Source organism: Lipotes vexillifer, unplaced genomic scaffold (genome assembly GCF_000442215.2).
Source record: "Lipotes vexillifer unplaced genomic scaffold, Lipotes_vexillifer_v1.1 scaffold120, whole genome shotgun sequence".
In the NCBI taxonomy this organism is placed as follows: Eukaryota; Metazoa; Chordata; class Mammalia; order Artiodactyla; family Lipotidae; genus Lipotes; species Lipotes vexillifer.
In genome coordinates, this window is record NW_006791240.1 from 3,480,268 (window position 1) to 3,493,137 (window position 12,870).

A 12,870-nucleotide genomic window follows, 5' to 3' on the forward strand; every position below is an offset into this window, starting at 1 on the left:
GTAATTTATACTAAGCTGTTTATGCTTATTTGACATAGTTTTTCATTTGTTTCTCACATCCATCTTTTAGCTGCCTTGGAGAAGGCGAGTGTGCTTTCTCTAACCCTTACAACCAGAAAGATTGATTTCCTATGCCCAGGGCTTATTTTTCTTCTGCTGCCTTTCCTCTTCCCTCTCTCTTTTCCTTTGAACTCTTTCGGTGAGTGCTGCTTCTGTCAGCTTAGTCAGCTCAGAGGCAGGGCAGTACTCGCATTGGCTTCCCGCATTGTGTGGGGGATCAGAGAGGCTGGACCTGCCTCTCTCCAGGGCTTGGGGCCGACTGTGGACCGGCCCATCTCCTGTCTTCCTCTGATTGGCTCTGCGAGGTCACGTGAGGCCGGGGGTTGGAATTCTGAGTTGTGGCTTTTGGCACTCCTTTTTCTTTTTAAAAATCGCTGGGTCTGCTGAGCTCTGCTGGGCTGCATGCCTCGCTCTGTAACTGAGACTGAAGGCAGACGGAAACAGCCACAGGGCAGACTGAGGGCAGAAGAAAATCTGCCGGGATGTTCAGTCAGGGACCCAGGACCCCAGCTTCAGGTTGCTACTATCTAAATGCCATGACACCTGAGGGCCAGGAGATGTATTTGCGATTTGATCAGACTGCGAGACGCTCTCCTTACAGGATGAGCCGGATTCTAGCACGCCATCAGCTAGTGACTAAAATTCAACAAGGTGAGTCGCCGGTAGTGGAAGGCTGTTGCTAATTCTGATTTCTGTTGGCTCTCTTTCATGCTAACCCAGTTTTAAAAATTATTGTTTTCACTTTACAACATATGGATTTCTGTGCCAAGCTGCGCATACCTTTCAGAAATAACTTAAGGCTGCAGTTTCAAGCAAACAGTGACAGCACTTAGCTGCCACATAACTCAACGTAAAGTCCACAAAAAACTTCACGGTAGGACAGTGAATCAAAAATTTCCAAGACTTATGTGTCTCTACAGAATAAATGAGACAGGTTTCCTCAGTATGTATTTTAGGAGCTTTTCATTTTTAAATGTGACAAGTTCCACACACTCTGTCACATTTAAAACTTGGACACTTGTTTATTTAATTAGGGGAGGGTGGGAAACTAACTTCCACCCTGCCTAGATTCTTTAGAACACTCTTAGTGACAGGAGAAAGTTAAAATTCTATTCTTAAGGGCCTTGGGCTGACAACCAGTGTCACATTCTCTGCCTATTTGTACGTTTATGTCAGCAGTTGCCACTGATTTGTTGATACTGTTTTTCTGGTAAAGGATAAGTGTCTGCTAATGTCAAAGCAAATCTTGTGACAGAAGCACCAGCTTTATAAGGCAGAGAGGAGCGGATATTGATTACAAGTTGTTACGTGTTCCTTTTTATTCTCAGGGGGGAAAAAAAATCACTAAAACTCATCATTCTCCAAAAATAGTTTGAAACATGCGCTTTATCTTAGGATAGGTTTGTAGAAAGTAGAAAGGTGAACATTCCTAAGAAACTTCTGTTGCCCGTTTAAAAGACACATACACATACTACACATGTACAATAAGTTTAAGAAGTTTATAACCACCCTCTCCCAGACTTCTAAATAACTAAATTATTATATTGGTGATACATAAGTTGACCAGGATATTCTAGAGCCATTATAAAAGTACAGTTTCCACTTAAGTAAATAAGTTTAAGATTATGTTGAATTTTAGAGGGGAAGTTGGGGTTTGTAATCATGAAAATCTTATTGTAATGTTTCCAAAAGGAACAATATGTATTCTAGTGAGCAGCATTTGATGAGATTGTTTCCTTGGAAATTAGGATTTGTTTTTGAAGGTTCAGGAACTGGTTATGTGTGAAGGATACTGGTACTACATACTGGTCTGATTTCAGGAAGGATATTACGTCATTCCATAAACTCTGTGTGCATGTCTTGATTGAATAGAAACAAAAGTAATTATTTCCCTGTGGCTTGGTTTAAAAATACACTAGGCTTATAATAAAAACCAGCTCATTTTAGTTTTAGAGATTTCTGACAATGGTGCCTTACCAGACGTCATCATCATTATGGACATAGGGGCTCAATAAATGTTTGGTGATAATTTGATGATTTGTAGTCTGCACTCTGAATGTTCCTCAGCATGCTTATAAAGTGTATTATGTTAGAAACATTGCATACAAATAGTTTGAAATATCTTTGTAAATCTCCTTAAATGAATTTGCAATGATTGATTTCATTAAAAATTATATTCTTTCTGGAATGAAGATTATTTTTCCATTGAGGACTTGAAGTTATGAACACATGCATGATCATTGAAAATGTATTCTGTGTCTGTGTTTCATTTTGCCTAATTAGAAAATTTGAGCATACTCACTTTTTTTTATACTGGGCAATGGAATGTTTGAAGCTAATGAATGCCTAAAAATTAAGTGACAGTTAGGATCATAGGGAAGCATGAAAGAATTCCAACAATCCAGTGATTAGGAACTCATTATTTGTTAATAATGAGTTAATAATACAATGCACGATTGTGTCGTAAGACATTGAGAAAGCAGAAGCAAAATGATTTTACTGGGTTTACTGTATGAGTAGATTGGTTTACTGTAATAGAGAATATTGATTGAGCATTTACAGTGTATCATGCACTGCTCAGAGCACTTTATATATATTCCAATTTATTTTATCCTCAAAAAATAAATTCTTGTAGGTAAGTACTATTATTATACCCATTTTAAAGGTGAGAAAACAGAAGTACATAGAGTTCAAATAACCTCTCCAAAGTTACATAGTAGGAGCTGGTATTTGAATGTATCTTAGCTAGAGACCATGCTCAATAATACTCCAAACCATTTTTTAGTTTTTATAATGAGTGTTAAACTACTGAACCTATGGTTGATTTCTGGATTATATAATATTTCAATCTTTTCTACTCAGGGTACAGCAATGAACCATGTTACAGAATCACTGTGAGATTGCCGGTCAGGTCTTATTTCTCTAGTGGAAACAAACTGCTATGTGTTTTACCTTCCTTGAGCAGTTAGTACCCAGTAGTACACAATGTCAGGTTATTATACTAATGGCCCATAATCATTCAATGAAAGTTTATCAAGTGCATATTAAATTAATAACACCAATATTTTTTGTAACTCACATACTGGTATCTTGAAATGACAGCCACATTATTAAGATTGTTTACTCTGCTATAGATCTTTCAAGGAAGATTTAGCATTATATTAATATAATTTGGGGATCAACACTTATAGTCTTTCATGGCTGTTGGGAACAGTGCAAACAAGAGTAAGTTGCTCCTCAATGACCTCATTACAGTGAGATTATCATTGGATGGCACAGACATGATTCAACAGCAGATCCACTCATGAGAGGGAAAAACAGGGAAGAGAAATAAAGGAATCTTTGATGATACATAGGATCAGAATTAGTTGCTCAAACTCAGGATGAATCTAAACTTGCTTCTCTTAGGGTATGCTCCAAAATACACATGCATCATTTCTCTAGCCATCTTCTTAGTTCTGGAGTTTTAAGTCCAGTGAAAAAGAGAAGTGATGTTTAAAGTAGGGTGTTTTGCAGAGTGAAAGCTTATCACACAAGTCATACTGCCCATGATCCTTGCCCCCACAGTCTTACTGAATCATTGGGGAAATTGTTATAGGGAGAGAGAATGAAAATTGTAACGGTCCTTATTTACCTTACCGGCAGGCTCTTGGAATGGACAAGAGGGAGGATGCTGAGGAGGTGGAGGAAGAGTATGTTAGGCCATGGAAGGGGTGAATTGGGATCTTATGTCATTAGATGGTTACGATTTATTGGCTACATGTGCATCGTGCTTAAAGTCTATACACACACACGTTACTCGGAAAATCCAAATTTAAGCAAGTGTATAAATGTGATTACTTGCTTTGTGAAAGAATTCATCATGCTTTTGAACTTAAAAAAATATTGTAATGCTTTAAACAGCATGATATGGACCAGACTGCAATAAAGTCCATTGAACTACAGAAAAAAAGAAGACAGGGATGCAGGCTCTATTTGGAAACTCTCTCATTCTTTTACCAGGCAAGCTTCAGAACTTCACTGGGCCTTCATTTCTTGATGAGAAAATGAGATGGAATGACTGTGGTTCCCAAGGTCTTTCTGTAGTTGAGTCAATAACTCCCTGAACAAGAGTGTGTAACGCAGGGAAATTTAAACCTAAAGTAACAGAAGCCCAAAAGGAAGCAGAGCAGCTGTCTAATGTGGAATAAATCAATGGCTTATAATTTTTCTACATCTTGTCAAGGAAATGGTAAGGTGGAAATCAGATTTTAGTTCTACTTCTGATGCTAATGAATTGTGTGATCTGGGGCAAGTCACAACTTCTCTGGGCATTCTTTTCTTCTTCCACAAAACAAAGAGTTTGGATTAAATAAATGTGAAGCTCCCATCATCTCTAAAACTCTAGGATTCTGTGATCACAGTTTATTACTTTAAGAGAAGGATGATTCTTATTTACATTTTCCTTATTATGTCATTCAACATCTACCCGGACATACTTCTTTGATACCTGGTTAATGCTCTCATTATCAATTTAATAGGAACGTTAGGATGTCTGGTCTTGTGGACTATTTAAATGTCAGTAAAACCTGTATTTATAAAGAAACCTGTAAAAACCTTTCTTTATCAGGAGTCCTGGACTGTAAAATGGAGTTATTGCAGTGCCTGGCCTATTGCAAGGACCGTAGGGATCCAAGAGTGTTAATGTAGGTGGATCCCCAAGCTCACAAAAGACCTCTTTTCTTGGTAGTAAATGCAAAATGTGGAAATTTCACTACTAGGAGAATTAGTGAAAATTGATCTTTGCACGTTCATTGACTTTTTACCTGACACTATTTCTAGAGATAGCACTTGAGTTGAACTCAACTAGAGTGGAGTAAACTGCTTTTTTATGTTTGCAGGGAATGGAACTGGGCATTAGTGACGTATTCTCTCTCATTCCTCCATCAAGTCAAATGATATCTTGGGGATTTGCCCAACCTAAGTGGTGGCATTTCTCATCCCTGGTGTAGGAGACCTCCACCAACTGGGTAGCATCAGCCAAAATTAAACAACCTTTTGTTCTTTTGGAATTGCCCTTTCTCTATGCTTAGCATTCTCTTTCTCAGCTACTTTCAGAAATGGAGGATGAATGCACTGGCAGAAAGACAGATGGAACACAGAAAACAGGGTAAGCATGCATCAGTCATGTGTTGCTCAAGTTCTTTAAAAAGAAAACACAAAACTGTCACAAATTCACATTTCATGAATCAGAGCCTCTTTCTATTCAGTGCTGGTGACTGAAGGGCCTGTACACAAAGGATACTGTTTAACCAGAAGTTACAGGAAAATCTGTTAAGTGAATTAAGTCAACTAACTTTGAATAACATTTTAAAAATCATCACATAGTAAAAATATGAGCAGTCAAGAAATAAGTACTAGAAAGAAATTAGCAAAGAGCAATATGCTTATACACATATAAAACTTGAGAGTTTAACTTTCATAGCTGCACTTCACTGCTTTTATTAGTTCTGAATTTATAAACACCCATCCCAGATGCAGGCAATTGCCAAATCTGGATTTTGTGACATTAGTTTAAGTGAATAGAGATTCATTTTTCTCATGTCTTCCCCCCCCCAACTATAATCAGTGCTTTAATTATTAGTAAATTTGGGACACTGGTCAACTTTTATAAAACAGGATTCCCCATTTCCCTAACAACCTAATCATGGCCGATTTAGAAGCACAACTTAGAAAAAAAATCACCACTAATGGTCTGAGCAATATCAATTGATGGCCCAGACAAATTTAGAAAGAGAGAAAATGACAAGTAGGTTTTAGTAAACTTCCTATATAAAGGAAAATAAATGGAAATTCAGTGAAAACATATCATTAAGAGCGATGTGCTCTGTCTCTGCATTTCATTAGCTATGAGAATGATGTGCTGAGACTAGGGAAGAAGACATAAGAAGACAACCATGCGCTTTGCACACCAGATATTTGAATGAAATGAGGATCACGTAACAATCATTTTCTATCTCCTCGGGCAATCTGAATATGATTTTGGAGTGGGTAAAGACATTATGTATTAATTTACATTCTACCCCATTACCTAAAGGATTTGAGGTAGTTTAGAGAAGAAGATACAACTCAGTTAAAAAAAAATAAATCTGGTGAAAAGAAAAATGTAGGTCAATTAATAAGATAAAACTAGGAAGAGATATTATATAAAAATTTACAACGTAAGGCCCTGAATAGTTATTAAAAGCAGGCTGCAGATTTAGCTTGAGCCTTCCTAATCTAAGAAAAGAGGAAAACGTGATCAGGGAAGATTTGCCATGTCCATAAGGTAAAAACATATCAGCACAACTTTCCCTGGGGCTTGATATTTGGGAGAATTTTCTCCTAAGGACTTGATATACAAGAGCAGTTTCTCATAAAAAATCCCATAAAGAGACTACAAGCCATAGTCGATGGTGCTTTTAAACATTCCTATAGTGAAATCAATAGCAAATTTCTTATAGCATCCTGCAGTGGAAGTGGGGGCATAACAACAAATTATAATTCAGTAAAAATATTCGAGGATGGGGTGGACAGATCAAAACAAGGAGGTTCAGTAGGTAATCCTCTGATTCTCTGGCTTAATCTAGAAATAGCATGGAAACTGTCTAGAGACAAATTCTCTATGTCTCATTCTCAGAACTCTAGTTACATGGATGGTTGGATGGATGGATGGATATCTAGATAGATAGATAGATAGGCAGGAGGAAAATATATCTGTGGTTAAGTAATTTGGGGAAATACTGCATCCTCCTTCCCTTCTTGGAAATTCACATTTATGAAAGGCTCAGAGAAATCCTGCAGAAAGTAATTTAACTTTGTTTAAACTGACATATTTCCATATTTCACCATGAAACCATTTTATACTGGATACCAGGAAGTGATATCATGTAAAATCAATGTTCCCTGGGGAACACATTTTGGAAAGTCTGGTTTAGGAAAGTGGAGGGCTGGTGGTCCATTCAGATAATTCTCTTTGAACATATTTCTTGAATGAATTGATAATTTGAGATTGTATCTTATAGAGTAACATTGCAAGTATTCTGTTTTCAAATAAGGCCAGCTCCATATACTTTGAAAATCTACTGGGTTAAGGCAGGATGGATATCTTTTATGAAAATTAACAACGAAAGGAAGATCCTAACCTGATTAAGTGCCCTCCGCACATTTGCCCATCAGAAAACTGAAGGAGTAGGTATATGGGCAGAGTTAATCATTATAATAAAACGAATACAAACAATCTTCAAGTAACCCTACAAGATAGGTACTGCTGGGCCAGGCGAAAGAAATGATTACTTTTTTTTTTTTTTAACATCTTTATTGGGGTATAATTGCTTTACAATGGTGTGTTAGTTTCTGCTTTATAACAGAGTGAATCAGTTATACATATACATATGTTCCCATATCTCTTCCCTCTTTGTCTCCCTCCCCCCCACCCTCCCTATCCCACCCCTCCAGACAGCCACAAAGAACCGAGACGGTTTCCCTGTGGAAATGATTACTTTTTAGCTCTGGATCTACGATAAAGCCAGAGTCCTAGTTGAATTCCAAAGGGGTCGGAAGTTACAGCAGCTAATTCAGAATATTCCATTACTCCTGGAAAGTGGAGTCACAGCCCCACAGGAAAGAAACAGGAAACTCTTTAGGAGTCTCAAATTCTCCCTGGCTATAGGTGATGGGAGATGTGGATTCCTGGAAGCTCAAACTTTGATGGGTGGCTCAGAGTCAGTTTCTGACTTGAAGGGCCAAACGTATCCTTGGTTACATAAAGTCTCCCTTGGAACGACAGAATAAAGTGAACTGATAGATAATAGGTCATTTTTGTTAGTAAAATCTGTTTGGTCTAGTTGTATAAGCAACTTACCAAGTTTCCCACGAAGACTACATATATTCTTAAGGTATTTTTCCTCCTGCTGGCAAAGAGATAACAAATTAGCATTTGCCTTATGACTGATGCTTTTTGAGAGAAATCCACAGAATATCAAAAAGCTGCAACAGAATACATGGAGAATTAGCCATACCGTGTAGCCCAAATCCCCATGTTGTAAAGTCACACCGGGCCAGAGCAATCACTGTAGAATGGTGCAGTCTAGGGCAAGGCAGACACACAGATTACTATGAAAATTTATACACTAATGTTTGAAAAGACGTGAATTCTCTTTTTTAGAGAAGCTTAGGATCGAAAGGAATTTAAATGGAATGGTTGGAAAATAACTTAAAATTACAGAACATGCTAATGCTGTTAGAAAAAGGAAATCAATAGAAAAAAATCCGAAATGTCTGGCTAGACTCTCAAATGACTTCCCTCACAAGCCATAGGAATCCTGATAATTTTAAAGGTCTGACAGAGGCAGAGCTGATTAAAATACCAGTGATTTGCATTGCCTTGTCTCTAACATTCTGATAAAACGCTAGAGTGAAACAGTGTAGAGGAGAGAGTGGAGATTGTAAAGGGACTCTGCAGTCACCAAGTAACTAATTTACATATCAGTATTTTGAGCTGAAGAAAGCATTCTCTTCCTGCATTCCAAGTCTCCTCTTACTGGTAATTTTGAAAATCATGCATATGGATGACAAGAACCTTGGATTAGTATTCAATCTCTATAAGTGAACAGTAGCATTTCACATGCATTTGTATTCACCAAATGACAAACTGGAAAAAAATACGATAGTCATAAAATCATATTTTCCTCTGAAGGTTTTACTACCTCCAAATTATTTATAATAGTTAAAATTACCGTAAGAAATAAGAAGGATTTACAATTCCAATGACAATGATATTCCAACCATTCTCACCTAAATAAGACTAGAGTTCTTAGTAGAGGAATTTAAATCTCTCCGAAATGCTTTGAAGGACACAATACATATCCTGCTAAATGCATTTCTCAAAATAGAGAATGAAATCCGTTGCAAGGTATAACTTGGAGGACCATGTGTTGTGTATAATAATTTCTTATTAATCAAATCGCCTTCACTACTACATTGATCTCTTTGGGTAGGAGAGTCTGCTACCACCCTTTACCTGCACTTTCCTATTTTCACTGTTAGTATTCCATTCTCTCTGCTGTGCTTTTAGGAGGAAGGTCTACAGCAGATAAAGCTGCTTAGATGTTTTTATTACTGGCTTCCTAGAAGAAGGAGGGGAAAAAATCTTGGCCAGAAAGAAGGGAAATCAGTCTTGCAGGATATCTTGAAGAAGACCGCAAAAGAATTTCAGGGACTGAGTTTATCATCTGTTGGTCCCAATACTGAGTGTGATGTAATTTCACATTTGAATTCTTACGTATTGTCACTGTCCAGGGCAGCCAATCCATTGGAATTTCTTGGAACAGTCATGAAATGGTAGCACAAAGCATTAGAGAGATGGGCATTTGTTTCTTGCCTTCTTCTAGGACAATCTTCCAGGAGTTATTCTGTCGATGGGATGATGAAATCTGTATTCTTCCGGGCAAGTAATTGAAACATGTTGATTGAATTTCAAGAAACACTCTCTGCTCTTGATCGTGGGATCAAGAATGTCCTAGGGACACTGTTCATTTAACCTAAACTTTAAACTTTCTACACCTACTACTGAAACAATTGGAGGCCTTTGGAGTCATGCAGCTTGAGTTTAAACTTCAGCTCTATATCTCCCTAGCAGAGTGACCTTGGCCAAGTTACTTAACATTTCTAAGCTTCAGTTCTTCTGCGGGCAAAAAGGAGCTAGTAATAGCCACTATCTCATAGTTATTGCAATAAATGAGAGAATACAATTAAACACAGAACACAGTGCCTGACACATACTAAGTGCTCAATATAAGAAAATATATCAATATTTATATTAAACAAACATCCATGTACATAGGGCCCTTCAAGGTATTGTATCAGCAAACAAAGAGTAAATTATGTACTATATACCAAGTTTACTAAGGCAGGCATACCTCTCGCCACATTTTTTGTGTCCTCAAAAAGTATCCACCACAAAACCTGAAACAAAAGGTGGGGTGTTTTGTTGTTGCTGTTGTTCTTTTGTTTTTTATCTTAAGCTGTAATGAAAACCAGTGTCGTTCCCAAGTGTGGTTTCCTGGGCACAGCAGTTATTCTTAGTTGCTCTGAACTGACCTAAAGTGATGGGTTTACGCCACATTTCAACTCATAAAGATAAATAGCAAAGTCTGCTGATCCCCACCTTCTGCCAATAAAAGAGGCAGGAAATGTTCCCAGCTCTGGGAATGACTTGCTGGTAAACTGTAAAGCTGAGAGAGGGCAGCAGTGCTGGAGGAAAGGGGGCTGTGCTCTCAGTAGGCTGGAGTGAAAGGCCAGGGAGGCTATCAGTGTGTGAGGGTGGGAGCAAGGCCCTAGACCAGCCTCATTAGCCAGTAATAGAGGGTTATGTCTATATATCTGATGGTTTTTATCTATAATGTCTGAGTTCCTCTCTCAACATGTTGTGATTTTTCTAAACTGAGAACTTAACTTTGAGATTTTTCTTAATTTTGTAGAAACTTTCCAGTATTACAGTGGTCTTTGCTTAGAGGAGTTCATAGAAAAGAAATGCTCTAAAATGTCGATAAACTTTCCAATGATCAGTTGGCAATTTAAAAACTAATCACTCTGGAGCTTCCCTGGTGGCGCAGTGGTTGAGAGTCTGCCTGCCGATGCAGGGGACGCAGGTTCGTGCCCGGGTCCGGGAGGATCCCACACGCCACGGACCGGCTGGGCCTGTGAGCCGTGGCAGCTGAGCCTGTGCGTCCGGAGCCTGTGCTCCGCAACAAGAGAGGCCACAACAGTGAGAGGCCCGCATATCGCAAAAAAAAAAAAAAAAAAAACTAATCACTGTTTCTCGAACTAATTCAAGCAAATTATTTAAGAAGCTTTCATTGCCCATTTCCTCTAAGGATTTCATTCCTTTTCATTCAGGAATATTCTTCATATTGTTGAATTCCTCCGCTGTGAAAGACTGCATATGGATATGAAATTAACCTTTGTTGAAATTTGTCCTTCAAGTTGAATGGACTAAATCAATGTGGATTCTTTTGCTTCATTTATTTATGGAATATATGTAGTCTTAGGTCCTCCTCCATTTTTGTGCCCCTCAACCAACAAAGGGTAGAAAGATTAGTTAGTCCAGTCTTTTTATATCATGACATAAATGTTAATCTTGAACTTAGTAAAAGCCTTGTTTTATAAGATAAAATATATGATGTTTGCATATGGCATCCTGGAAACCCTGAAAAGCTATTATAACCGTAATGCCTTCACTGGTAGAATGTGTGACATTTTGTGGCGCAACTCCATATGGATTATCTTTTTGAATATGAATGTAAGATAGTACTGATCATCTTGGATTAGGAAGCTGTGTTCCCTAGAATATTTCAGAGATCTGACAGATGCATATGCAAACTTTCCTACTTTGAGATGTTTCTAGTCTCCGTTCCCTAAGTTGTTCCTTTGGAAGTGGATTTTCACTTGATTCTGCTGTATGGAAAAGTACATTCCCCTGAGTGGACTCTATAGATAAGTATAGGCTCACTTGATCGAATAAGGAAACTTGGCAGTGAGCAATATGGTTGTCAAACATTAACTAACTGGTAGAGTAGACATGGTTTCAGAGTCCAACTTTTTCCTTTCCCTCTTCCACATAGAGTAAAATTAATTCCTCACCTCCAGCTTTACAATTCAGTTTCTGACGGAGCCATTCTATTTCTGTTTCACGTGAGGCTTCTCCTCTCACTTTTGTGTCCATCTCCCATCGTTGGTCACTTTAGCAGAACTGGCCCTGGACACTGTAGCTTCTGTTCTGTGAAGCCTGGTGCTTTGTTCTGTAAGGCAGGAATGACGTGGAATTGAGACAGGTTCTTTTCAGCTCTTAACTGTCAGTCGTGCTTCCTCCTGGCTGCTGGAGTCTATGCAGCTGTGTCCAGAGGTGCAGGCAAACCATACCTCCTGGGCTGGGGCAGAACTTTTCCACTGGGTCACCCGAGTGAAAAGAAGAGTGAAAGTTGGGGTTTGTCATGGAGAGGCAAAATAATGTATCAAAATTTCTGTGCATTTGGATCAAATATTTGGGTCTGGGGATTGATGATTTGACTTTTTATAAATTTTATGCCACAAATTTTAGCTCTTGAAAAGTTTACAAGATTTTTAAAACACTGACAGTATACTTATACCTGCTCTTATTGAGGGTTCCCTATTATGTACCAGGGACTGTTTTCAGCACTGCATTTATTGCTATTTTATTTAATTTTCATGAAGACTCGAGAGTTAAATTTACTCATCTGGAAAATAAACATAGTAAGGCCTAACACTCAAGGCCTTATGATGTTCATTTTTCAGATGAGTAAACGAAGACTCAAAATGTTAAATAACTTTCCCAAAGTCCCCCAGCAAGTAGGTGGCAGAGCTGGACTCTGAACTCAAGTCTGTGATCCAGAAGCCTATGTCAGCTTACCACTGACAACACCAGCAACCTCATAATTATGTAAGCATGTCTACCTTGAACCCAAGCAAGGTGTTCTGGGTTTTTCATCACTTTGGACCTTCTCAGTCCTCCCTCTTCTCCCCCAGCAGTCCCTCAAGTTGTTGGAGGACTTTACCTCCAAAACCAGCAGCAATTCGTCGTGATCATCCTATATACTAACTACCCTCCCACCCTCTCTTGAGGGTTGGCTGCTCTTCATCAAGGGCGCTCTGTCCAAAGTAAACAACACGGCACAGCATTTGGCCCTTGGCAAGGAGTCTAGCAAGGTTAGGTAGGAATAAGCATAACAGAGGGAAAGAACAAATTCCTCCGCCCCCAACCCCCTTTCCCTA

General features: G+C 38.5%; 1 protein-coding gene across 1 annotated transcript in view; it reads left to right on the top strand.

Annotated features, from left to right (window-relative positions):
* Positions 1–436: 436 nt before the first annotated feature.
* Positions 437–12,870, top strand: part of STARD13 (StAR related lipid transfer domain containing 13) — a 181,402-nt gene continuing 168,968 nt past the window's right edge. The window contains exon 1 of the mRNA XM_007464251.1: positions 437–711. Coding sequence (XP_007464313.1) covers positions 543–711 — 169 coding nt within the window. The 5' untranslated portion in view covers positions 437–542. The remainder of the gene's footprint in view (positions 712–12,870) is intronic.